At 32.9% G+C, this 25,320-nt stretch overlaps 2 protein-coding genes across 2 annotated transcripts; both read left to right on the forward strand.

Annotated features, from left to right (window-relative positions):
- The first annotated feature begins 1,920 nt into the window (after positions 1 to 1,920).
- LOC110998546 (gustatory receptor for sugar taste 64a-like) lies at positions 1,921 to 8,223 on the forward strand. The gene is made up of 9 exons (XM_022267241.2): positions 1,921 to 2,001; positions 2,898 to 3,084; positions 3,515 to 3,727; positions 3,898 to 4,002; positions 4,247 to 4,431; positions 5,300 to 5,463; positions 6,005 to 6,173; positions 7,529 to 7,618; positions 8,104 to 8,223. Exons 1-9 carry the CDS (start codon positions 1,921 to 1,923, stop codon positions 8,221 to 8,223), a joined length of 1,314 nt encoding a protein of 437 aa, XP_022122933.2.
- A 140-nt stretch (positions 8,224 to 8,363) lies between these two features.
- On the forward strand, positions 8,364 to 23,801 carry LOC110998533 (gustatory receptor for sugar taste 64a-like). Its single transcript, XM_022267227.2, has 11 exons — positions 8,364 to 8,376; positions 8,668 to 8,765; positions 11,196 to 11,279; positions 11,771 to 11,951; positions 14,043 to 14,252; positions 14,559 to 14,663; positions 20,519 to 20,700; positions 21,318 to 21,487; positions 22,189 to 22,354; positions 22,917 to 23,006; positions 23,739 to 23,801. Exons 3-11 carry the CDS (start codon positions 11,232 to 11,234, stop codon positions 23,799 to 23,801), a joined length of 1,215 nt encoding a protein of 404 aa, XP_022122919.2. The 5' UTR covers positions 8,364 to 8,376; positions 8,668 to 8,765; positions 11,196 to 11,231.
- Positions 23,802 to 25,320: the final 1,519 nt, after the last annotated feature.

The raw sequence follows: 25,320 nt of genomic DNA on the forward strand, positions 1-25,320 counted from the left end.
TAGATTCTAATATTTAATTTTCTCTAGTAAGAATAATTTTAAGTGAGAGTAGTAATGGGCTGCTTTGGCCATGTGATTTTTATAGCTGTCTATCAACACGCAACAATAATTGTTAAGCCGAAAATAGGCTGGACTAATAAAGAATGATGATTATCACAGGCGTGGCTCAATAGATTCAACACCTAATTTTTGAAGTAATACTCTTTTTGGCGTGTTAGAGAAATATGACGAGAGAAATTTTTTACGATGCGCGGACATATCACTGAAAACTGACAACCTGAAGTTACCTATTGTCAACCAACATTTTAGTTTTTCCTGTTTTTTAGTTTTCATTTTAGTGTCGTTTTTTCTACAAACGATAAAAAAATTGAAAATATTTTGATGTTTATCAATATTATTATTGATATTTTTTATTTAGATGTTATATTATTTAATTTTAGTTATAGTTACATGTTATTTTGACTATCTTTTTGTTAATTAATTAATGCACTTCTTGTACTTTACCCTCTGTAGGTGTTTCTTTTTATATTTTTCAGTTGTTGCCTGAAAGAAATCGGTTATTAGCGATAAGGTCCCCCGTTGCCTAAGAACTAATGTAATCTACATACATTTTATTTTTTTGTATAATGTATGATCATGTATATTATGGTAACAAAGTTTAAATACTAAAAAATAAAACAAAAATGTATCTTGTAACGCCAAACACTTATTTTTCACTCCTTTAACCTTTTATTTGTCGCATACTGTTTCAATACTGAAACCGACGAAAAATAAAATTTACTATGAAGGAAGACGATAAAATATGTCTACGTAATATAAAGCTCTGTGATAGTGGTACAAAGATCGTGACTTCGATCTGACGAATGGAATGAATGTTTTGGACTACTTTCATTTTAATAAATACTGAAACAATTACATAAGTACGGAAAGGTACAGAAAGCTATTAGGATCAACCCTGAGGGAGGTTTAATAGCTCTCATGACTACATAAAATTACATACAATGTGGCCTATAATTGTTTCATTGAAATTTATTGCAAATTGATTTTACATGAATTTCAGCGAAGGACAGTTTGTATTATTTATTCCAACGTTCGTTAAATTGTACATCGCGTGATATTGCTGTATCATTTATCGATGGATTGTATTTATCCACTGACAATGGCTCGGGACGGTGTTTCAAATAAAACTATAAATAACAGTTGTTCAATTAAAATTCATATTTGATTATTCATAATTCATCTAATGTAAACAGTTGTTTACCATTGTAAGAGATTTGTTAATAAGACCGCTGGTAAGTGATGATTGGATTTTTTACTATAAAATAATTTATAAATTAAGTACAAGACAGGCGTGGGATTGGCCTTTTCGTACCCTTGTACCAAATCTAGTGGTTACAAGAAGAAAAAGCAAATAAAATCCAAAATCAACGAGCTTGCATGGTACAGATTATTACAGTGCATGAAACGAGAAAGGTATATCGGGACCGAAGAAAGCGGAGATCCATGGTCTCTCTCTCTGCCTACCCGTTTGAGGAAAAGGCGTAAATAAAATTAATGGATTTTTTTCTCTTAAGTAGACACTTTTTCACTTAGTCACACAAAATATGTCAATAATTGTAATTATTTAATCGCTTTAATTTTTTCAGAACATTTGTAGTGTCTGAAATGTATTTTCATCAGTAACATATATACAAAAATATCATTAGGTATATTAACTTAGATATTTCTCTACTTTTTCTCGTATTATCATAGTATGTAATTATTTACGCCCAGAATGTCCAAAGATGTATTTGTTTATATTGAAATATCCTATATGAGGTGGTTTGCAATACAATTTAAGATACTTAAACTTTGTTACATTTCCTTTGATTATATTCCACGATGTGTTGAAACAAAACAACAATATTTTCTTCAGCGGAAATGAAAATAACAAAGGCGAAAGGCGTGAAGACTTTTTACTATGGTAACGAATTGCTTTTACCCAATCAACCGTATCATGATGTGAGTATAAATTATTTTATATTTAAATATAAGAGCCTTTGTGCGGTTTTATCCAACTTGCAAAATAATAGCGTGTTAAGTAATGAAGTAAAATAAGAAGCAAGGAATTAAGTTTTTTCGAATTATTTGAATTAAGAACGACAAAACGTTTAAAAATACAATTACAAAATTCATAGACTACAACAAAAAAGTCCACGGAGTACTTCAATCGGTCTCTTTTTTTATAGAACAGGGGGCAATTGGCAGGAGGCTGACCTGATGTCAAGTGATACCGCCGCCTATGGACACTCTTAAAGCCAGAGGGCTCGCGAGTACGTTGCCGATCTTTTAAACATTAGTACGCTCTTTTCTTGAAGGAAAGTCGAATTGGTTCGGATATAATTCAGTAGGCAGCTGGTTCCACAAAGGGCGTTCTCTCCCTTTTCTTCGACAAAAACGCTGCACATCTTCGTGACGTTACATCCGTGAAAATCTTACCCTTATGCGCCCAAAGAAGTTTCACTTAAATTATAGAATCTTTAACCTTAAACTAATCTCACGGATTCATGAATTGCAATGCAAAATAATAAGAAACTCAAGAATTACAAAAGTCACGATTCAGCAGTATAGGATATCCTTAAGAAAGTGTTTTTATAGATGGTTGGAGGTAGCCAATCGTATGGAGTCGGGCAGCCTATTCCCGAACTTAATGGTGAATTCTAAACGAATCGAATCGAAGAAATCAGTAACGAGAAGGATGAGCTGTAAGATGGAATTTCCAAAATGCATTTTATTATAGAAGCGTGACACATTATCCGGACCTGAAAATTTGAATTTATTGTTAAGAAAACAGCGAGTTTTGGTATTCTATGTATAGAACAATTTAATCAAAGTTAAAAATATCTGTCTAATTACAGACCTTTCTGCAATTCATGAACACTATTTTCAAATGGGCGCGATGTTTTGGCGTACCAGGTTTTGGTTGTATGCTGTGGCAAATATGGGCTGCTGTTGTGCTGACTTCGTTGGCTTTGACGGAGGGTGGTGCTATTTGGAAGGTTATTAGGGCCCTGGCTGGATGGGCAAGGGATACAGCTAACCATAGTAAGTAAAGATTATCAAACACTACTTTTAAGGATATTCAAACACTGTATAGGCATTACACACAATTTAATTAAAAAAATAATCTTTTCAAATATGTTCAAATGTCCGAGTATTAAAAAAGATTTTATATGGTAATTCTCTCATTGCCTTTTCCATTGCTTTCCGGTTGTTCACCAACTAGTCTGGCCATAGGTTTTGTTAGATAACAAATACCTAGATAGGTAACAATGAAAATGAATATATTTAATCTTTTTAATTCTTTTGAATTTGGAACACGTTCGCATATTTTTCGTATTCAGTTAAAGAAAATAGGATTGCAGTGACTGTCTTGCACAAAGTGGGTATGGAGCCGTCGATCATATTCCAGACAGACAGACAGAAAAAGTTTGTTGCTCCACTATTTTTTTCAAATAAGTATTTCCGGTTACAGGAAGTGTCACAGCTCGATTCGCGGGAGCCATGTTCTATGCTGCTTCTTTAATATCTCAGATATTATGTTGGAGACTTTCATACAACTGGCGAGCTTTGTCGAAGTACTGGGCTTCTGTGGAATGGGTGCTGAATATTAAATATGTTCCTCCTGACCGCAACTTAAAGAAAAGACTTATGGCAGTCACCGCTTTAATGGCAACGGGTGCAACAGGTAAGGTTTACTTTAGCTTGTAAATAATTTGTACTGTGGTACTGTGTATGTGTGTAGTCCTTCTGGAACCAAAGTGGAACCCCTTTATTAGATTTTTGGTGTTCTTACGCCAAAGAAGTAAAACTTCCAACGCGTGTATATAAGTACATACACTTTTTTTAAAATTTCAGTTGAACATCTTATGAGTATTTTAGCGACAACCGGCATAGACTGCCCAATTTCAGATATTATAAAAACGTATGTATTAAAATCACATGGATTTTTGCTGTTGGATCGTAAGTATAATCTTTTGATATATACATTTATCTCTCTTGACTTCATGTAATGTTTAATAAATATATAAAATATTGTATCTGAATTTTTTTTTTTTACAAAATATATTACAATATAAGTATTTCCATACATACACCGAACCCTGTATTTTGAGAATTCAAAACGATAATAAAGATTTTATTCACCATTAACTTGACATACTCCTGAAGACATCAAAAGTGACATAAATGTAACTGGCACTTTCAGAAGAGTATTACAAAATGATAGCTGTTCCAGTCTTGTTTGTGAGTAATATTGCAACAATATTATGGAATTTTCAAGATATACTTATTGTATTGATTAGTATGGGCCTAACTTCGCGGTATCATCGGCTTAACATGTGTGTAGCTACTGTGTGTTCTGAATTAAATAAGGAACGGAAATGGTCTAAGGTATTTTTGTTACTATATTTTTTAAGTAAAATAATTATAACAAATATAAATTTGTTACTTAAAACGGGCAGAAGTCACTTCTGATGTGTAGTGATCTGATACGATTCTGATTAGTTACAGTATCAGTATCGTATCGGATCGATCGAGAAGGGCTCACGAGTATTTTGTCGGCCTTATATATATAAGAATTGGTAAGCTCTTTTCTTGAAAGCCTCAATTTCAAATTGGTTCGGAAATACTTCAGTAGATTGCTAGTTCCACGTAGTGGTAGCAATACTACCTATACTATCTATACTACCAGCAAAGACGGACTTAAATAACGTTTAGTTGACGTACGACTAAGGAAAATTGATTGTTTCTCGAAGTCCAATAATATAACTAGTCCAGTAAATTAACTTTTGCTGTATAAAAAGTACTGAAGCCTACAAAAACTGAAAACTTTTTGTGTCCCTAACAGTGCTTCTTACGCTTCATGTGAAATAGCTTCCTATTTCGTATTACTTATGAGTAAAAAATACTTATTTAAAGCATTATGTATTAGTTTATTGGGTATGCCCCTCTTTGTTATAATCTCACTAAAACTTATCATCTCTCAGAAACAAGATTTTGTATTGTCGAAGAACGATGGTTTACTATTCCTCCTACAATCCAAAGGGAGGTTGACGGGTTTGAAGACCCTGTTGGCTAAAGTCAAGATGATCTATATATCTTTAGCCGCCGGAATAAATTCCTTAATGCGTTTCTATGTATGACGTCATCGCAATGATTTGCAAGTGCAGATTGTAGATGTCGCTACAGTATTTGTTTACTCCTTATGCATAAGAATAATAATTTATTAAGAAATGTAATCGTAGTATTTTTTTTACAGGATAACGAGATATTACAAGTATATTTATGGCGTAAAATACGTGAGGCTTATGTGAAGCAAGCTTTGCTTGTTCGAAAGATTAACAGTGCATTTGGGTTGATTTTACTGTTTTCCAACTTCTTTGGCTTTTATTTCATTTGTTTGCAACTCTTCTTGGGTATTACGTAAGCGTATACTTTATTATTGAATGAATGAATGAATGAAACGTTGCTAAGATAGTATTTTTTTTATTATGTTTTTCTAGATCCCCGACTATGCAGTCGTCGGAGGTATTAAATAGTAGTAAAGATAGTGGTTACAATTAGATAGATTAATTATAAAAATTCGAACAATCAATATATAAAAAGGCATGCAAATATCCATATAAATGTTTATAATGTAATCATGTAATAAGTACATTAACATAATGCCAATAAGTTATTTAGAATTGGTGTCAAACTTCTAAATTGTTCTAAATACTAGCCCACGCTGTAAAGGGACTTTGCTTGTAAAAATTTACTCAAATTTAATTCGAAAATATATTATAATATTTAAAAAACATGTTTCGGATATCATTATGAATCTTTATCGCTAGTTAACGGAAATCGGACGAAGGACCTTCATGTCGACATCTCGTCTACGAAGACTGATTTATAACAATAATAAATTGTATAGAAGATATATAAAATATTTTTAATAAACTGTTTACATTTAATTTATCCATAGACAAGGATTCACTGGTGACATCTTTCAAAAGATGTATTCTCTAGTATCTCTAGCCTGGATCTGCGTACGCACATGTTGTGTTGTTTTAGCTGCGGCTGATATCTACGAAAACTCTAAGCGCGCTTTACCATATTTATACACATGCCGAGCTCAGTTCTATAATATTGAAGTAAGTAATTTTTATCACATTTTTTACTAAACGTGATTTGAATTTGGAATTTTGATATTGCTAGCAAATGTTTCTGTCCAAAGCGATAAAATATGAACGAAAAAAAGTTTCTATAGAAGTAATAACGCGAGAAAGGCATTATTTTATGAAAATTTGTTCGAATTGAAGATAACTCAAAATGATAGATAATGATTGATAGATTCATAGATAAATTAAAGCGTGGGAGCGATACTATTCAACTCAAACCACTTTAAATATTTCGCTTCGCTAACAAAACCATCTCACCTTAAAGTAAATGATCCGACATTTTGCAAACAACAGCTATTTAACAAGCTTCCTAAAGTTCCTTTGAACTAACCTCCGTCATCAAGGGCCTCTTCAGCCTATACAAATAACATTTCTAAACTATGCAATAGAATGTGATACATTTGTGACAGGACGTGGAATGTTATATGTTACGTTAAATAACAGATGCCATAGGCGAAATTTCAAATCGAGTTGATATAAACGGCACTTGAAAGTTATGTATGAATGCGAAAGAAAAATGAGGCTTCACAAGTTAGTGAATTGCGGAAAATGTTCCATAGTAGTTGCTATCTTTCCAGAATAATAAGTACTATGAAATGAATTTTTTTATTTAAATTATTGTTAAGTGACATTGTGTATTTGAATTTGAACGTTTATATTCTAACACAGTATGTATAACCTGTTACATATATACTGTTATATATTCATACGTTTAAGGGCCGCCATCTTATAAAGTCTTCGTTCTTTTAAACATTTTAATATTTAATAAATAGCAAATTTTAATACATAACCTCGCATTAACTCGTCCACAACAGAATAATTTAAGTTCATTTATATGCTCGACGCAATCTGCAATGAGCTCTACGCAATTCCACTTATTACACGTTCTACATACATTTCAACGGATTTTGAAAGCATGTTTTGAGGTTAATTTTTTAAAAGATTGTTCCGGTTTTATGTACTATATGTTTCATTGATTGGTCTGACACTAGACACGTAATTAGACCATTGCAATCTAGACACTTGACTCTGCCGCCTAAGGTTCTGTGCTTGGTCATTTCCTTTGGGACTCGGTTCTTCCATCGCAGACACAAAATCTATAAAGAGAGTTTAATATATATTAAATTAAATATATATATATATATATATATATGTGTATAAACAGAATATAAATTCAGTCATTTTTTACAAAAAATAATCTATTATAATTAACCAAATATTTTACTAAGATGCTTAAGATTTCTTTGAAACATAGGTAACGCACTTATTGTAAACCTATTCGATTATCACGAGTTATATAGACTGTTAACTTCTATAATTTATTGCAGATAGAAAGGCTACAAGATCAGTTGGATAAAGATAACATCGCGCTGAGCGGATTGGGCTTCTTTAACTTAACGAGAACCGTGTTGTTGCAAGTAATTATTAATTTCAAAAGTATACTTAAGATTAATTGAATTATCGATTTCTTCCAGTTTAATATCTCTCAAAGTTTCTACTAATTAACATTTCTATACATTAGAGTTTATTAACTTTTTAATCATGCCTTTGACAAGCAGTTTAACACATTTTAATAGCTAGTTAACGGTTTTTCTTATTTAGGAAGTCCACAGAGAGCGTACATTAATAGAAATAAAGGTGTGGTATGATTTAACTGACTTGTTTTGTATACAATAATTTATTTTACACAAAACGTTCAGAAACCACCCGCGCCCCATTGTTCGTGTGACGAGATAACACAATAATATGGTTTGACATATGCCAGTCTGGATTATCGTAGCTTTTAATTGGTACACAAAATCTTATTCAATAATATTTTTAATAATTCAATTTAAGCATAGAAAAATCAAGTAAATGATAATTATCTGTATTTCGATTGATTAATGATTATCTTATTTTTCAGGTTGCAAGTTCCGTTATAACTTACGTATTGGTGTTAGTGCAATATGACAATCGGGGAGATGAACAACAAACCTCCAATATTACCAATGTTAATATAACATTAAATGATACTATGCCATAAAATATATAAAACTAATTTATGTTCTTTTAATTAGATGATTTTCATTTAAAGGCTATATATATATATATATATATAGCTGCCAGTAACTCAGAAATAGATTTATTGAAAACATGTTTTTTTTTAATTCATAATATTTTGACATGGCTAATCATGGTATTTGATTTCTGCCAGTGTTCGTTTCTGATTCGATATACTGCTAGTAAAGACACACTTCATGTTGTTCAGATTTTTGGCAATTTTATTTATTTACCTATTACTACATTAATTACATATCTTATATGTTAATAAAAGTTACTGACTGTAATTAAAACTTGAAGGCAAAGTATTAATTACAGTCAGTGTAACCTTTCTCATTGTTCCTGTATTTATTCTTTATCCAACTACTGTTTTCGTTATTAATTGTAGTCGTAAAATCAATAATATATTAAAATAAAATAATTACAGTTGCTAAAACTAATGATATGAGGAATGTCTTGCCAGTTCCACCAGGGGCATCTAGGAAATATAAACCACCATTTTCATCATCGATTGCCTTCATTTAAGTATCATAAACTTCCTTTTGTTGGTAATTCAACAGGGGTACATTCGTTTGAACTACTAAATCTAATTCCTGGTGATCATATTCACGTTCCCGTTCCAATTGTCGATTAAATGCGTCATTCGACAACAACAACAAATAGAAACATTCATCATTCTTTGGATGAACTGTATACATACGACCATACCGAGTTTTATAGTTCACTTCACTGTTTATACGAATGGGCAATGGCACTATCATTACATTTAATTAATTATTTAATAGAAATAGTTTGAATATTGATTTCTTACAAATATCAAATTGTCTATACGTCATAACATAGCTATCATTTGCGTTTTATTATTCCAAGTCAGACTCTTTTTTGTTATACCACGTTTTATAGTGACTGACGTTTCATGTCAACTCACACGGGAACGCTGTCGAACGGGGATATCTTATGTCCGTCTCCTGGCTCTAAGCTACCTCCATACCAATTTTCACCCAAATCTGTTCTGCCGTTCTTGAGTTATAAGTGGTGTAACTAACACGACTTTCTTTTATATATATATATATATATATAGATATAGATAATATAACATCATCACTACACAGTATAAAACAAAAACGCTTTCTATGTCCTTTTGTATCTTTAAATCTTTGAAACTACGCAACGGATTTTAATGCGGTTTTTCTTAAATAGATAGAGTTATTCAAGAGGAAGGTTTATATGTATAATAACATCCATTAAATAGTGGAGAAGTACTGTTATTTTTAAGGTTTCTCATGTGATGTCGTAAATAATTACATTTTTTCCGCTTACATTGCAAACGCGGGCTGAATCCGCAATCCTCCTAGGCAACAAGACTCACCTAACCTAAGGTAGGTTAGGTGAGTCTTGTTGCCTAGGAGGACAATAAAACAAAACACAGTATTTCCAAGTTCTTCACGATCACACCGAAATAACAAAATAAATAAAATAATCATCTTTTTACTAACGTAAAGCATATATGTTGAAAACTGGTATAGTGGTGTGAAGTTTGAAACCAGTCTTGTGCACTCGGCCCTGTAAGTTAACTTCAGACCACAAAGTTTCTATATGAATTTAAGCTGACTTAGGTACTACTTACTGGCATCTCTTTGGCTGACTCTTACGTTTATATTCTTGACATAAGCGCTAAGTCAACTTAAACTTATATTTTTTTATAAAAACATGCAACAAACAACATCTACTTTATATACCTTCGACGACGAAGCCTGAGATTATGCGCTCGAACCTTGTCTTTACACAAATCGAAATAGATTTATATTCACAATTAACACCTACTACTATTTCAATAAAAGTGTACGCTACAAAGCCTTGGTCCTTCAATAAAAAGCGTGTCCATGGGCGGCGGAATCACTTAACATCGGTTAGCCTACTGAACGTATCTATAAAAAAAGTGTGTGTACTTATGTACACGCGTTAGAAGTTATACTTCTCAAAAAAATTAACTAAAAGTGCAGTAGTGATTAACGATAAATATTAAAATTAATAAAAAAAAATTTATTTCATAAATAAATAATTAGTAAATACTATCACCGTCGCATATTAAAATTGATTTAAAAACACCAAAATAACATTTATTTATTTATACTGTTTAATTGTACTGTTACGAAACACGTGTTCTAGTAACATACTTATCGATTTTCATGCCACCTAGACCTAACTTTACGATGTCGAATTTAGGTATTGTGCAAATCGTAAAAATTCACTCACATCATTTTTCTCCATCGCGCCAAAAGAAGTATAACTTCAAAGCATATAAGGTGAAAGAAAACAACGAAACGGTGAAAGAAAATATATAAATAGCTTTTATCTCATACCTTTTTGACAATTCATTAAATTAATTTTTTTAGGGCCAAACATTCTAATAGATAGATATTCTATAGATAATCTAATTCGTATCTCAAGTCACAATCTCGTCTTGGGCTCTCACAAAAATGTTGAACTTACAGAAAAAGCTATATATACAAAGCTCTCGACTCTAACTTGATTTATGTATGATTGACGTTCTTCGTACGGTCTTTATAATTGTACCAAACCCTGGAGATAGTTTATTTGGAACAAACAATACATGGTCTAAATAAATAAATAAAATTTCAGGTTTTTCTTATTTATTACACATCTACAGATGTGCCATCCGAAAACCTTTTTTCGCCCAATAATTTTTCTCGTTCAGAGGCTCTAATATATTCATTTTATTTGTAAAGTTACAAAAGGCGTTTGGCTTGTCAAATGTATCCTTGACATGCCATATAGCAATACCACTAGACTTTTATGACATTAATATATGACTAATCACACTTCGTAAACAATTTATCGAAGTTTGGTTTTGTTAAGTTTTATTTGTAATGTTATCATAAAAATTTTCCTTCCATTTTTGTCACGAATACTATCCAATTTTATTTAATACAGATTGATCAGTGTACAGGTAAATGTGACAAAAGAAATATGAAAGCTCAAGGAAAAATTTACATAAAAACCCCGGAAAGGGAAGACGTAAGTTAATAATTCTTTACACCTTGGCATCACATTGTGTATAATGTTTGTTAAGTAACATTTTTACTTATTTTAAATATATCCTAGTAGTTTTTCGATTTGCAAAAACCTACCAGTCAATCAAAAGGCTTGTGTTCATTTGTAGATAAAGAGTCTTTTTATAAGATTACATATACATACATTTGTATTGTAAAATGAACTTCGGAAGACCTGGGCTCTTCAACGAATCTTTAAATTTTTTGAGTTATTTGTTGGTATCTCAGCACCTACATGGCTTAAAATGTCGGTCAAGTAGACACTAAACATTACAATTCACATGACAAGAGATTAACGTGAAAACTTATTATCAACACCAAACACTTCATATCAAATGTAGATATAGCTAAATCAAAAGTAGTCTATATTTTCATTAAAAAATACAAAACAATAAGGTTCTATTTTGACCTCAATTGAAAGTTTATTGTTAATTAGATCTGATTTGTGATTTTCAGGACTTTTTGCCAACAGTGACGTGTATGTTTGCATTCGCTAAGACCTTCGGTATACCTACATATGGTGGTAAATTGGCATTAATAATGTCTGTAACAATATTAGTAATGTTAATAATTCTTGAGATCTTTTCTATTTGGAAACTGGTTCGAACTCTTAATGGCTGGAATCAAAATCCAAATGGTTTGTAAAATCGATATTATGTTATATAAAAAAATACAACAATTATACATATTAAATAAGATGTACAGTTAAAAGAAAAAGTTTATAACACTTACTATATTTTTACTACTGCAAGATGAATATAGTTTCGGATTGAGCTAAGTGTTTAGACGATGTGGATTTATAAATCTTGGCTATTACTGGGTCATCATTTATGTCTATTTTTTATAGTATAACAGATACTAAACAGAGGTGACCCAATTGATGTTAAGTGATGCCCATTATCAGAGGGCTTGCGAATGCGTCGCCAGCTCGTTTAGAATTGGTACGCTCTTTTCTTGAAGAGTCCTAAGTTGAATTGGTTAGGAAAACTTAAATGGGCAGCTAGTACCACACTTAGTTATGGAACGACGGACGCCTAGGTGATAAAGGTGGAATTTCGTATTCTGCCTCGACGTCCGATAATGAAAATAAGTGAAAATGGCGTTGATAAATACACTTAGTATTAAATGGATTTTTTAAATTGGCAGCCTCGTCTTCAAATTATATGATTAGGTTAGCGACTCACTTTAAGCATCAAATAAAAGCTAACAAAGCAGAGGTGTAAGACCTATGCTTACAATAGACGTTACTTTGCTAAAGAAACCTGCACTTTCATAGAATAATAGCTTCAATTTATTTAACCCACACTATTCACTGAGTGATTTATTTCATCGTTTGGAAAACAATATCATAATTAAATTTAAACCAACTCTTTAATTCCACGAACAATTTTGCGCTGACCTTATCTTAATAAAACCTGTATTAAAAGGTTTTTAATTAATATTTCTTGAGGGAAAATACTGTACGTCGCACGTGGAGAAATATATCGGTTAAACATGGAAATACGTTTTATTAAAATTAAGCGGAATAGGAATGAAGCTGTAACTAACTTGTACATTGTAAAACACGTGTTACAGCAAGAATTTTACGAATCTTTTGAAGGTAATGCAGCTATCATCAGGAAGCCCATGTGATTTTAAGTGATACCGCCCCACCGCCCATGTCACATTGCCGGAGGGCTCGCAAGTGCGTTGTCGGCCTTTTAATCAACTTTAAACTCTCCTGCGAGCCACACACATTTAATTACTATTATCATTATAGTTAAGTTACACTGTCTACATCTGTTTAACTATTTCGTAGATAATCTATAATATATTTATATCATTTAAGAAAAGAGCGTGCCATGCCGTCTGGCAGTATAAGTTAACATGAGCGTACATTTTACATAGGACATTAGGTTTTCCCTTTTGCCTCCCGTAATAAAAAATAACTGGTGGAACTCGGGGACTGCCGCGGTAAAGCTCTTGTATAGCATTTTTATCAAGTTATGCAATTGTAATTATTTCTTTCTGCAGTTTTTATTTTATTTTATATTAATTTAAGTTTTTATTTGATATTAATTAAATCTACTACTTTACAAGACTATCACGCCCATATAGTTTATCTCACTCTAACGCGTACCGGCTGCACCGGCCGCGCTTACGTCACCGATCTCGTCAGAGATGTGAGAGGCAGTATGCCTTCTGTCTCCTAACGCGTATAGGCTGCACCTATATTACGTCATCATGAGTTAGGTATTTAGTTTCGTTACGGAATTTCTTGATTCGGTCGCCGCGCTCAAAGCCCGGGATAAAATCTATGCAATAGCTTTAAAATTACCTCTCACTGAAACGGAATTTTACAATCTCGTGAATCGATTTAGTCCCTTCTACATGATTAATTCAGGAATTTTACTCTATAAGATCCAGTGATACATATCCAAATATGCAAGTTTGAAGTAGTTTTTTCTATATCCCGGTGAGGTGAGGTGTACCCTATAGATATGATAATAATAATAATAATAATAAAATTTTATTGTTTCTCAAATTTTTACATCAATAAATGAGTATGAGACAACCCCCGTAAGTAGTCAAGAGACACTTGTGTTGGGGTTGATATGAAATATTAAAATTTTATATAGATAGACTACATACCTACAATGATGGTTTTGAACAAATCTCTAGTTTTCTTGTCATTATAGTAACGTAAGTAGATTTGGAAAGATGATAATGTGTATAATTTTATTACTAGGAAGTGTAATAGCTCGCTTGTCAGGCTCTATATTTTATGGCAATGGTCTATTATCAATGCTCATAACGTGGAAACTGGCAAGAAAGTGGCGCTCTCTATCTAAGTTGTGGTTGGAACTGGAAACCAAATGTAGCTTGCATTTTCCACCGAATATCAAAATCAGAAGACGGCTTTTATTCGTCATTGGATATACAGTATTTTGTGCATTTGGTAAGTTTAATAAACAATAAACTTAAAAAAGAATCTTATTAAATATTGAATGTAACCATAGTAAAAAAAATCTTTGCAATATTTAAAAAATAAATTAAGGAATAGAGTAGTTTTAGTAATTAAGTATGGCAGTATAAGTATATACATTTCAAGTAGCTTTTAGGGTATAGGACCGGTTTGCTATTTATATAATACTTGTTAGTATTTTTTCAATGTTATTTTTGCTTAGTTCAGTGCCATGGCCAATAATTAGGGGTTAATTAAATTGCCTTAGATTTAGCTCATAACTTGAAAGCTTAATTGCAGTGGAGCACGTGCTAAGTATGATGTCATCGACAGGTCTGGACTGTCCACCTCAAGAGTACTTCGAACGGTATATTCTCAGTTCACACGGCTTTCTGATAACAAAACGTAAGATTTTTAATACTACAAATAAAATAGCATAAATTATAACGAGCAGCGGTATAAAAGCACCGATCTCACTTTAAAACACAATCTACCATTTTTTTTTGTGGGGAAATGCGTTACGCATACCCTCCCGCGGCACGGTAGCCTGTGAAGGGTTATGAGAGGCAAACACAATCTACCAGACCCAACTCAATCCAACGTCTCATCACTACAATACTGAATACTCAGTCAGTACCTTATGTTTTGTATGTACGCACTGTCAAAAGTCAAGATGGCACCTTGACTCCAGTTGAAACATTTGCTGTGCAAAATTCGTCGTACTTTATGTATAATTCCAAATAATGAAACTATTAAATAATCAAATTAAATTAAATTATGATTCTTAAAATAGAAGATCTCAATGATGAACCAAATAAAAATCAACGGTCGATAGATTCGATCATATTATTTCATTATAAACCTAGGATTAACTGATATATGTAAAATATTTATTTTATTTATTTATTAACACCTCGTTGCATTACATAAAAGAAAAAAAAATGAACATAATTTAATGAAAAGCAACTGGCGGCCTTATCGCTTTCGAGCGATTTCTTCCAGGCAACCACTGTGAGTAAAGGAAAAAACCATGTATTAAATTACATAAGGTAGGCAAGAAGTGCAAAAATACATATTACAAATATAATAAGAAGGGAAAAAACATACCTACCTAACAGAAACAAAAAAAAACTAAACTGATATAGGATAAATAAAAAAAAAACAAAAAGTAAATATATTAATGTGCATAAACTACTAGAGGCTACTATTTGAAATTATGTGAACTTTAGTCTTTAAATTTAATCGTATCTTGAATACAATTAAAACTACACGTTTCAATGACCGGTATTTATGAGCGGTCAGTTTACGATTCGTAATGATCCTAGGTCCTTTGAAACTCATTCGAAACAATTTAATTACTGAGAAATGGAACCATTGATTCGTCTCGTCTAGTAAACCTTTCAAAAATTAAATCACACTTCTAAGTGATAAAATAAATTTTGCAAAATTAATGAGTATGTTTATGTCTAAAGGAAACCTAGAAACAAGAGTATGAAATTGAATAGTACTTTTTAAAGAAAAATTTTGTCAACATTTTATATATTTTAGACAATCACTTGTAATGAATTAGAAATTTAATTTAAAACATCCTTTTATTTGACTATTTTTTGTTAATTTTGATGTTTGAATGTTCTTTATTTTAAAGAACATAAATCATATTTTATTTTATTTTTTTTTTTTTTTTTTTTTATTTTTATTTATTTGGTGCACAAAACACATTATAATCTTTACAAAAATAAACTTAAAACTAATAGTTATGAACAGGATTCTAATGTAAAACCATGTGCACACTGCAAAATTAATGTTACATCAATAAAAGGCTCATAACTAACAAAGGTAACATAGTAAAAAAAAAACAATAATAATAATAATAATAAGTTCCTCGACACCAATATAACGTAACGTTAACCAGGACCACAAGGGTCAGCACTTAACCTACGATGGAGGATGTCTTTAACGACACTAATGAATTTATTGATGTTGCGACAGAATATGTCCACAAGTAAGTGGTTGCTCTTTGCCATCTCGTTATATTGACGAGCCATCCTGGTCAAAGGGTTGTAAAAAGAGATGTTATTCTTATAAGTTTGAAGGGAAAATAAATTGACTTCGTTAGCTCTACGGGCACTAAATCTAATGTTAAGGCTAATGTGAGCTAGTAGTTCGGGAGAGTCTATAATGGAGTGGGTGATTTTGTAAAGGTAAACTAAGTCGAAGACTATGCGTCTGGATTCTAATGGTTGAACTTTAAATTTCAGGAGTCTATCGCAATAATTTAAGTTAGACCGGCCAGGTTTTATACGATAACATAAAATTCTGAGAAATTTCCTCTGAATTCGTTCAATATCGTCAATGTGCACCCTATAATTCGGCGACCATATAGGACTACCGTATTCAAATATACTTCTTACGAGGCTGAAGTATAAGTACAAGGTGCTACGAGGATTTTTAAAACCTTTTGTGGATCTAAGAATAAAACCCAGTAGATGGTTTGCTTTAGACGTGATGTGACTATAGTGGGCACGGAATGAAAGCTTGTCATCGAACAGGATACCTAGGTCTTTTGCAACATCTGATCTGTTAACTAATTGACCATCTATGACGTAGTTCCATACGATTTTGTTTCGTTTATTAGTAAACGATATGACAAAACACTTGTCTATATTTAAATACATGTAGTTCGTCTTGCACCATTGTGATACGGTATTGATATCACGCTGTAATGTTAAGCAGTCATCTAAATTAGTAATAGAAGTAAATATTTTTAAGTCATCTGCATATAAGAGACAATTGCAGGACAGTTGTTGAATAAGGTCATTAATAAAAACTACGAAGAATAATGGCCCTAAGTGGGAACCCTGAGGTACTCCCGATGTAACTGCGATAGGTGCAGAGATGAAGCCCTTTAACGCAACCAACTGAGTTCTAGAGTCTAGGTATGAGCAGATCCATCTATATAAACTGCCGTGGATACCATGTGACGCTAACTTATGACAGAGCAGATGGTGATTTACTTTGTCAAAAGCCTTAGAGAAGTCAGTGTAAACAGAGTCAACTTGGCCACCTGTGGCAAACACTTGACAGAGATAGTTTTTGTATTCCAGAAGGTTAGTGACCGTAGACCTGTTTCTAACAAAACCATGTTGCTTGTCTGAAAGAACAGGCTTAAAATGACTGAACAGATGAGTATACATCACTGACTCAAATAATTTAGCAGCGCAAGATAAAATACTTATCGGTCTATAGTTTTTACAATTGGACTTATCACCACTTTTATAAATAGGTATTATGTGGGCAGTTTTCCAGCGCTTAGGAAACACACCACTAGTTAACGATTTATTAAAGAGAACACATAATGGAATGGACAACTCCTTTCCGCAACTTTTTATGAAAATAGGAGGCAGAAGGTCAGGACCCGCCCCTTTGTTAATATCCAAACTATCTATTTTACGTTTGATATCTGTTACCGTAATAGAAAAGCCAGATAATATATTAAAATACGTGTTATTTACAGCACCAGATTGGTCAGTGTATATAGTTTTATTAGTTTTATCGTCAAAAACTGACCCAAAGTATCGCGAAAAAAGGTCACATATCCCCTGACCGTCTGTCTCAGAAGTATTTTCAAGTGTCATGGTGTGAGGCACTGAAATATGGCCTTTACGACTATTCACAAATCTCCAAAATGATTTTATGTCCTTGACCAACGAGTCCTCGATGGATGCGATATACTTGTCGTAACAAATCTTGGTAAGAAATTTGCATCTCTCCCTCAGCAAAGAGAAAACGTCGTAATCGCGGGGATTCCCAAACCTCTTAAACCGTTTATGATATAAGTTTTTTTCTTTATTACATTTAATTAAGGATTTGCTGTACCAGACTGGATAAGATGAGAATTTGCTACAACAACTTGGTGTATTTCTTGATATTATTTCAAATAAAAGCTCATAAAAAGCTTCGGTGCACTCATCAATACAAGGGGACGATAAGATTTCGGACCAGTTCACAGACTGGAGTTCAGATTTAATGTTTTCAAAATTACATTTAGCAAAATTAAGCCGTTTAATGTTAGCGCGTTGAAGCCCTTTAGAAATCTGAATCGGAGAAAGAGTAATCAAAATTGCGGGATGATTTTTATCTAACAAACTTAATGCAAGTGTTTCATTGACACTTATACAATCTATATTAGAAAGCACCAAATCCAACAAGCGAGCGTTTGCATTTGTGATAAAGTTATGCTGTTTTAGATTACACAGTGACATTAATTCATTTAGTAGAAGGAGCTTCTTACTCGGGTTAGGGGAAATTGACAGAGAGGGATTAATCGAATCAGAGTAATCAGGTGTGTTAAAATCACCAATTAATAAGAAATTATCCAAAGGGAAACGATTAAGAAGTAAATTTTGGCAATGGCTATAAAAGAGTTCAAGCTTGTTAATTCTAATATCAGGAGGCAAATAGCAAACACATAAATTTATGCGAGAAGTGTCACGTGCTTCAGGAATAAGAGTAACCCAGACATCCTCCATATCACTATCCCACGATGCTTGACGGATGACCTGGTATTTTTTATGGACGGCGAGTAAAACTCCACCTCCCTCGGTTTTAGCACTGGAGGAATCCGCACGATCTCGTCTGAAGAGATTGTAACGGGCGTCAACAACTTCGCCATCGAAAACACTCATATTTAAGTTCGTTTCCGTCAAGCATATAATATCGAAGTTAGAATTTAACAGATTTAAAGAAAATTGAGTTAACTTGCTACGAATTCTGTTTACATTTTGATAAAATATATTAATCATTGTGGAAATAACGTGTGATTCAGTATATAAAAACAAAAATTGATCAAGTAACTTACTAAGCAATGATAAACAAACAAATTAGTAGTAGTAATAACAATTAAGACAATTTAGTGAAGGAATCATGACTTTTAATTAGAATGGCCGGGCTTGATTCATCCTTACGAACATAAATTTGGCCATATCGCACCCAAACAAACCTGTAGTTCTTGTCAGTAGAAAATTTACGTGCCGCATGGTGTAACTCTTTAGCTTCAGGAGACAAATGTTCAGACAAGTATATCCTGCTCGACGACGAGCCGCCAATACCAATATCGGTAGTAGATAGTTTGGTGTCAGGGTGGGACTTATTGAAGCGAGTCAACGCAGACAAGAGTGTATCACGCTGACGCTGCGTTGAGAGGGTAACTAGTATGTTTCGCGGCCTTTTGGAGTTTGAGTCCATCTTAGCTACACGACGACATGCTTTAACATCACTCTCAGATACCACAACATTTAAACACTCACAGAGTTTTTTGAATAACTCCATCAGATTCTCAGTCTTGCTTTCGGGTACCTCGTGAATCTCGAGGTTTAAGTCACGTGAAATCTTTTCAACTGTAAATAAACGACTCTGGAGTTTTGATAACGTGTTTTGAGATTTCGTAAGTTCAGTCTCGAGTACCCTGATTCGATTGTCTTTGTCTGCAATATTTGACTTCAAATCATTTTGTTCTAAGATGATAAAATCCGTTGTCGTCGTGAAGTCAGCCTTTACCAACTCAACAGCTCGGCTGACCTCGTCGGTCACCATGTCCTTCAAGTCCTTTCTAAGCGCGGACCGTAGATTTAGCATAAACGATGAGTCAGGGGACAGTTTCAAGTCTATAAGTTTGCTAATACTGTCCAACGTAACCGGCTGCTTAGAAAAGTCAGCGCCTGCAGAAGTTTTCGTAGCAAAATCACACTCCGGCTCTTTACACGTCGTTATATATGAGGAGGCGCTTGGTGATTGGTTATTGCGACCCCGCCGGACAGGAGTATTATCGTCATTGTTTTTACGCCGAGTTACATTCTGACACAGAGGACAATTAAGTGATGCCAATTGCTCAGCACTGAGCTGCTTAGTCGACCCGGCAGCAACATCAAGGCATTCATAACAAAACTTGCGTTTGCAATTATTACACTTTAAAAAATGATCGACATTTAATGCGTTATTACAGCCATGGCACTTCATAGCTTGATTAGATTCACTATTATTCACTTCACTGATTTTACGTATTCTGTATTACTTCAAATTTGACTTATAAAAGCTAACACTATTGTTAAAAATTGAATAATAACACTTATAACACGGCTAATAATACTTTTAACACGGCTATGGACTACCTTCCACCACGGTTGAAAATAGAATATATATGATCTGATAACTCGTAAAAAATATGACTTTTGTAATGTGTAAGGCAATTAAAATTTTAACAGATGAATATAGCCTGTGGCTGGCAATACCGATATTTATTTTAAGCAAGCAAGCAACAGTGCTATGGAACTTCCAAGACCTGATAATAATATTAATTAGCATGGGTCTCACGTCGAGGTACAACAGACTGAATGTTTTCCTTCGACGACTTGTTATGTATGAGAATGATATGAAAGAACACAACGTAAGTAATAATATAAGCCTTTATAAAAATATTATCAAAATTTACTTTCCCGTCTACTCAAGCTTTAGTATAAAGCACTATTCAAAATTCGCGGGATTTCATCAAAATTTTCAGCCGTATAAGGGTTTAATTACGTACACATGCACAGAAGATTTATATTATATACCAACTGATTAACTATTTATACAGCAGTATAAATAAATATTCTACAAAACTACAGAGCCATTTGCCGGGCTGATTTCTAATCTAAACCGACCAGGGCGCCCCCAAACGCTTACTAAATTCATTAAAACCGGTCCAGCCGTTTAAGAGGAGTCTACACACGTACAGTAGAATTATAATTAATATTACTTATATATGATTATAAAGTTATTCTGAAATACAATTGCGTTGAATAACTTTTAACTGTTTGACATATTATAAAAGTGAAACTATTTACTAGTATAAAATGAAATTAGCGTTATTATTATAGAAGTTATATTATAGGTTTTTTAATAAAACAAAGACAATCTACTATGTCTAAGGTTATTAGTAAACACTTCTGTCATTTATAAATGAGATTAAGAAAGAGTTAATTATAAAATAAGATTATTAATATATAACATTTATTTTTCCAGTTGCAACAAAATTTGGTAAAAAGAGTATATCTTTGGCGGCGTCTGCGCATTGCCTACGTCCATCAATCACAGCTCGTGAAGAGGGTAGATAAGTGTCTCGGAGGATTGATATTACTCAGTAACCTTAATAATTTGTATTTTATCTGTCTCCAGCTTTTTCTAGGCATCAGGTATGTTATTTAAATGGTTAAATAACATAAATTATGTATTACTCAAAACTGAATTACGATTTGGATGGAAGATAGTTAGTTTTATATAGTAAAATTAATATTTTAGTCTTTCCTAAGTTTAGATACTCCTTTTGGTAGGCAAAAGTTTGGATACGCTGAGTAAAAGTATTTGATTACCAACATGTTTTCAATCATACTTATTAATAAATCCAGGACAGCCTCACTCAATCCGTAAACCAAATAAAAATCCTATTGTATTATAGAAATTATAATATAGTGTAGAAATTGTAGCAATTTGGATGTCTTTGCTTATAAAATACTCCTATCCAACGCTTTATATACTTGAGTGTATATAGCCATTGGCAACGAGTATTATTTTTAATATTTTTTTATAGAACAGGGGGCAAACGTGCAGGAAGCTTATCTGATGTTAAGTGATACCGCCGCCCATGGACACTCTAAATGCCAGAGGGCTCGCGAGTGCGTTGCCGGCCTTTTGCCCCTCTTTTCTTGATGGACCCTAAGTGGAATAGGTTCGGAAATACTTCAATGGGTAGCTGGTTCCTCAAAATGGTGGTGCGCGGCAAAACAAAAGAAAGAAACAAATGACAATCGCGCATTTGAATGTTACGTGGCGGTTGTAGCTGCCATATACCTCTTTAATATAGGCGTAAAGAAGGTTCTAATTTTTTTAGTGTCAGCCAAGAAAAAGGCACAGTTATAAATCGTATCTATTACTTTTACTCACTTTCCTGGTTAATGTTTCGTGCAAGTGGAGTTCTATTGGCAGCCGCCGATGTTCACTTGCATTCTCAAAAGGCTCTACCAGAATTGTACAGATGCAGCAGTGCAGCCTACAATATTGAAGTAATTAACTTTTATGAGTATTCCTTTACCATATTAATAATAAAATAAGAAAAGTTTCATATACATGTTACATTTTGTTATAATTTAATTACGTTTCATTAAGTTACATTAGAAAACCGCTGTGGTATGTATAAATGTTACCATAGCGGCCTTTTTTGGATCGCAACAAATTCCTATAAAATAAGTTTTAAAGACTTACTTTTTGTGTTGGTTATCGTTAGTTTATCTAATAACTGACTTGTTAACTAACGTTTACCTAGTCAGGTAGTCCATTTATTAGCCGCGGTAGCAATTAATATCTCAACGTTCTCTCGCCTTTGTTTGTTCTCGATGTACAGAGCCTTACTTACGTTACAGCTCGGGTCTGTACATCATGCTAAACGTTTTTTTATGTTAATGTAAACGCAATGTAATTCTAGATTATTACTATGAATTGTCATCAACATTGTGTGACGCAAAATCTGTCTGACACCGTAGGATCCAGGGTCAGATGGTATTCTATTTGGAGTTAGAGACAATCAGAAAGTAGTAGTAGAACTACAAATATGTCTTTTCTTTTCAGATAAAAAGACTAAAATATCAATTACAGCATCAGTTCATCTCGTTGAGTGGAATGGATTTATTTTATCTGTCCAGACAAAAACTGTTAGAGGTAATAATTCATATCTATATAAATTATGAACATGTGTTTATAGCAGTGTTAGTCTTGTTGTTTCAGCGTGCACCAATGGACTGGTTATCAGTTTTTCGTAAGGTGAAAAAAGACATGCACAAAAGTTTTTTTCTCATTTTATAGATATGAATTCACTGCCATTTTATTTAGTTATTATTATGTTTGGGAAATCTTTGATCCTGTAGAGGACAGATCCATCTCAAAGTATTCCTCAGCAAATCACAATAGCTGGACGCAGCTCCGATAAAATAATAAATAAACTTTCCACTTCCTTTGTTTACCTTGATTTTCCCCCCTTTAGAGTAGATACTCTTGGGCCCTGGATTTCCCTGGAGTTCCTCGCTTAACGAAAAAGTATCATATACAGCTAGGAAGTGCTGCAAACATTTGACTACTACAGGGACCAAACTATTTAAATTTATTTTAGTTTTCTGTTTAAACATTTTGGTGATTATTTTTACTATGAAGTATAAATAATCCAATTGCCTTTAAAATTTAATAAAATATTATTTATTTTTAAATACTAAGGTATCAATATGTTGTTCATGTTCTTTAAGAAACTCTAACAGGAAAATCACAAACTAGACTTCACAATACAGCCTCCTATTTAATAAATATTTCATTAATTTATTAGGAAGCCAACAACTCTATAAATATTCCGTACGTAAGTATTTACTTGTAAATTGATTTAAACATTTTTTTTCTTTTCAGGTAGCAGGAGCTATCGTGAAATATGAATTAATTTTGCTACAATACGATAAAGATAGAAATTGAAAAGTCACTCAAGTACTTAATAAAAACTTACATAAATATTGTCAAACAGTCATTATACTACATTTATTGTTGAGTACATTTGGAAACTTCTGAGACGGAACAATAGGACAGTTCATGACCCTGCACCATTGTGAAGTTTTTATGAGCAATTTGATTTAGGATGTTTTAGTCTAGTATTTATTTATACAATTACTTTAATTAATTGCAATGTATAAATATAGTAACAGAAAACATTATGTCGTGATTATTTCGATGGAACCCCTCCCATGTAACGTGCCATAACGTTTTTCTATACCCAATAGTAAAATGTTTTGTGACCACCCAGTGACTTTTTATACCTAAATGAGTCCGGAAGTCCGTAAAGTACCGAAAAGTCGAAAATCATATTAACAATAACGCTTATTTCAATCCTCGTCATCGTAACGTTTACAAGAGGGAACTTCCCCTAAATTCGTTACATACTTGAACGCTGCCTTAACTGTATGAATAAATTAATTTTGATCACCTTGCATATGATTTTTTCACATACATTCTTGCGGGGCTCACTGCCGAGAGTTTTGATAATCAGACTATGCACACCCACTAAAATCTCACAGGTCCACCAGTAAACGCCCCGGGCTGGAAACGGTATCATCGGAGCTATGTCGGTATCCGGCCACGCTATCAACCCTCACGCCACAGCCCTCTGGACATTATGAAACGAGCGGAATCTTTGTCAGATTGTTGTAATTTGAACTATGAATATACATTCAGATAATAAGCTTAATCTCTTTAGTTACAAACGATAGATTACGTGAAAGATACTAGTTTCTTCATCTTCACTATCTTGCGAATGTGGAGAATTAGATCAATATCCCAACGTGTACATCAAGTAGTTCTAGCTTAGTCATTACCATATGAGTAATCGTTAAATGGGCACTTAGAAAGTCTTGTTTACTTCGGAATTAAACCATTGACATTAAGGATAACGCTGTAGATACTACGAATACAAAATTTTCCATAAAAAAAAACATTGATACAGAGTGATTAACAATTTTGACTTTATTAGTTAAAATCTCGATGTAACTGCTAGAGGATCTGACAATCGCTGACCTACTAAATACAACCAAGACTAATATACAAACAAAAAATCCTTATAATAATAGAACGGCCACAATAAACTTTGGAAGACTTAGACTTTTTCGAAAACAAAAATTCAGTCCTGATAATATATTTGAATAAAATTGAACATTAACTTAATTAAACGAAGCCTACGATTTCTTTGTTTTTCAACTCCAATGAGCAGTTCGAATGATCAGAGATATTTTCATTTATGAATTATTCATTTGAAAATTAATCAATTTGCTGAAATGCAAATTGTATGCAGATAAGAATGGGACATAAAAGAAAGTTTTATTCACCTATCTCCTTACATGAAACTGGTTGGTAAAACATATCTTTAATGTAATTATACAAATGGCCTTAATCCGTGATCATTTTTAATGGGTAAGTTACAATGGTATAACAGTACAATTTTGCA

The sequence above is a fragment of the Pieris rapae genome, chromosome 19, assembly GCF_905147795.1.
Source record: "Pieris rapae chromosome 19, ilPieRapa1.1, whole genome shotgun sequence".
Classification (NCBI taxonomy): domain Eukaryota; kingdom Metazoa; phylum Arthropoda; class Insecta; order Lepidoptera; family Pieridae; genus Pieris; species Pieris rapae.

What these genes read in the sequence shown, in the direction of transcription:
- LOC110998546 (XM_022267241.2), top strand. Translation starts at nt 1,921, where the DNA reads ATGAAAATAACAAAGGCGAAAGGCGTGAAGACTTTTTACTATGGTAAC. An exon ending in AGGAACGGAAATGGTCTAAG is followed by an intron (nt 4,432 to 5,299) that starts GTATTTTTGTTA and finishes TTTTTTTTACAG; the next exon opens with GATAACGAGATATTACAAGT. An exon ending in CGAGAACCGTGTTGTTGCAA is followed by an intron (nt 7,619 to 8,103) that starts GTAATTATTAAT and finishes CTTATTTTTCAG; the next exon opens with GTTGCAAGTTCCGTTATAAC.
- LOC110998533 (XM_022267227.2), top strand. Translation starts at nt 11,232, where the DNA reads ATGAAAGCTCAAGGAAAAATTTACATAAAAACCCCGGAAAGGGAAGAC. An exon ending in TACAGTATTTTGTGCATTTG is followed by an intron (nt 14,253 to 14,558) that starts GTAAGTTTAATA and finishes GCTTAATTGCAG; the next exon opens with TGGAGCACGTGCTAAGTATG. An exon ending in CGGCTTTCTGATAACAAAAC is followed by an intron (nt 14,664 to 20,518) that starts GTAAGATTTTTA and finishes AAATTTTAACAG; the next exon opens with ATGAATATAGCCTGTGGCTG.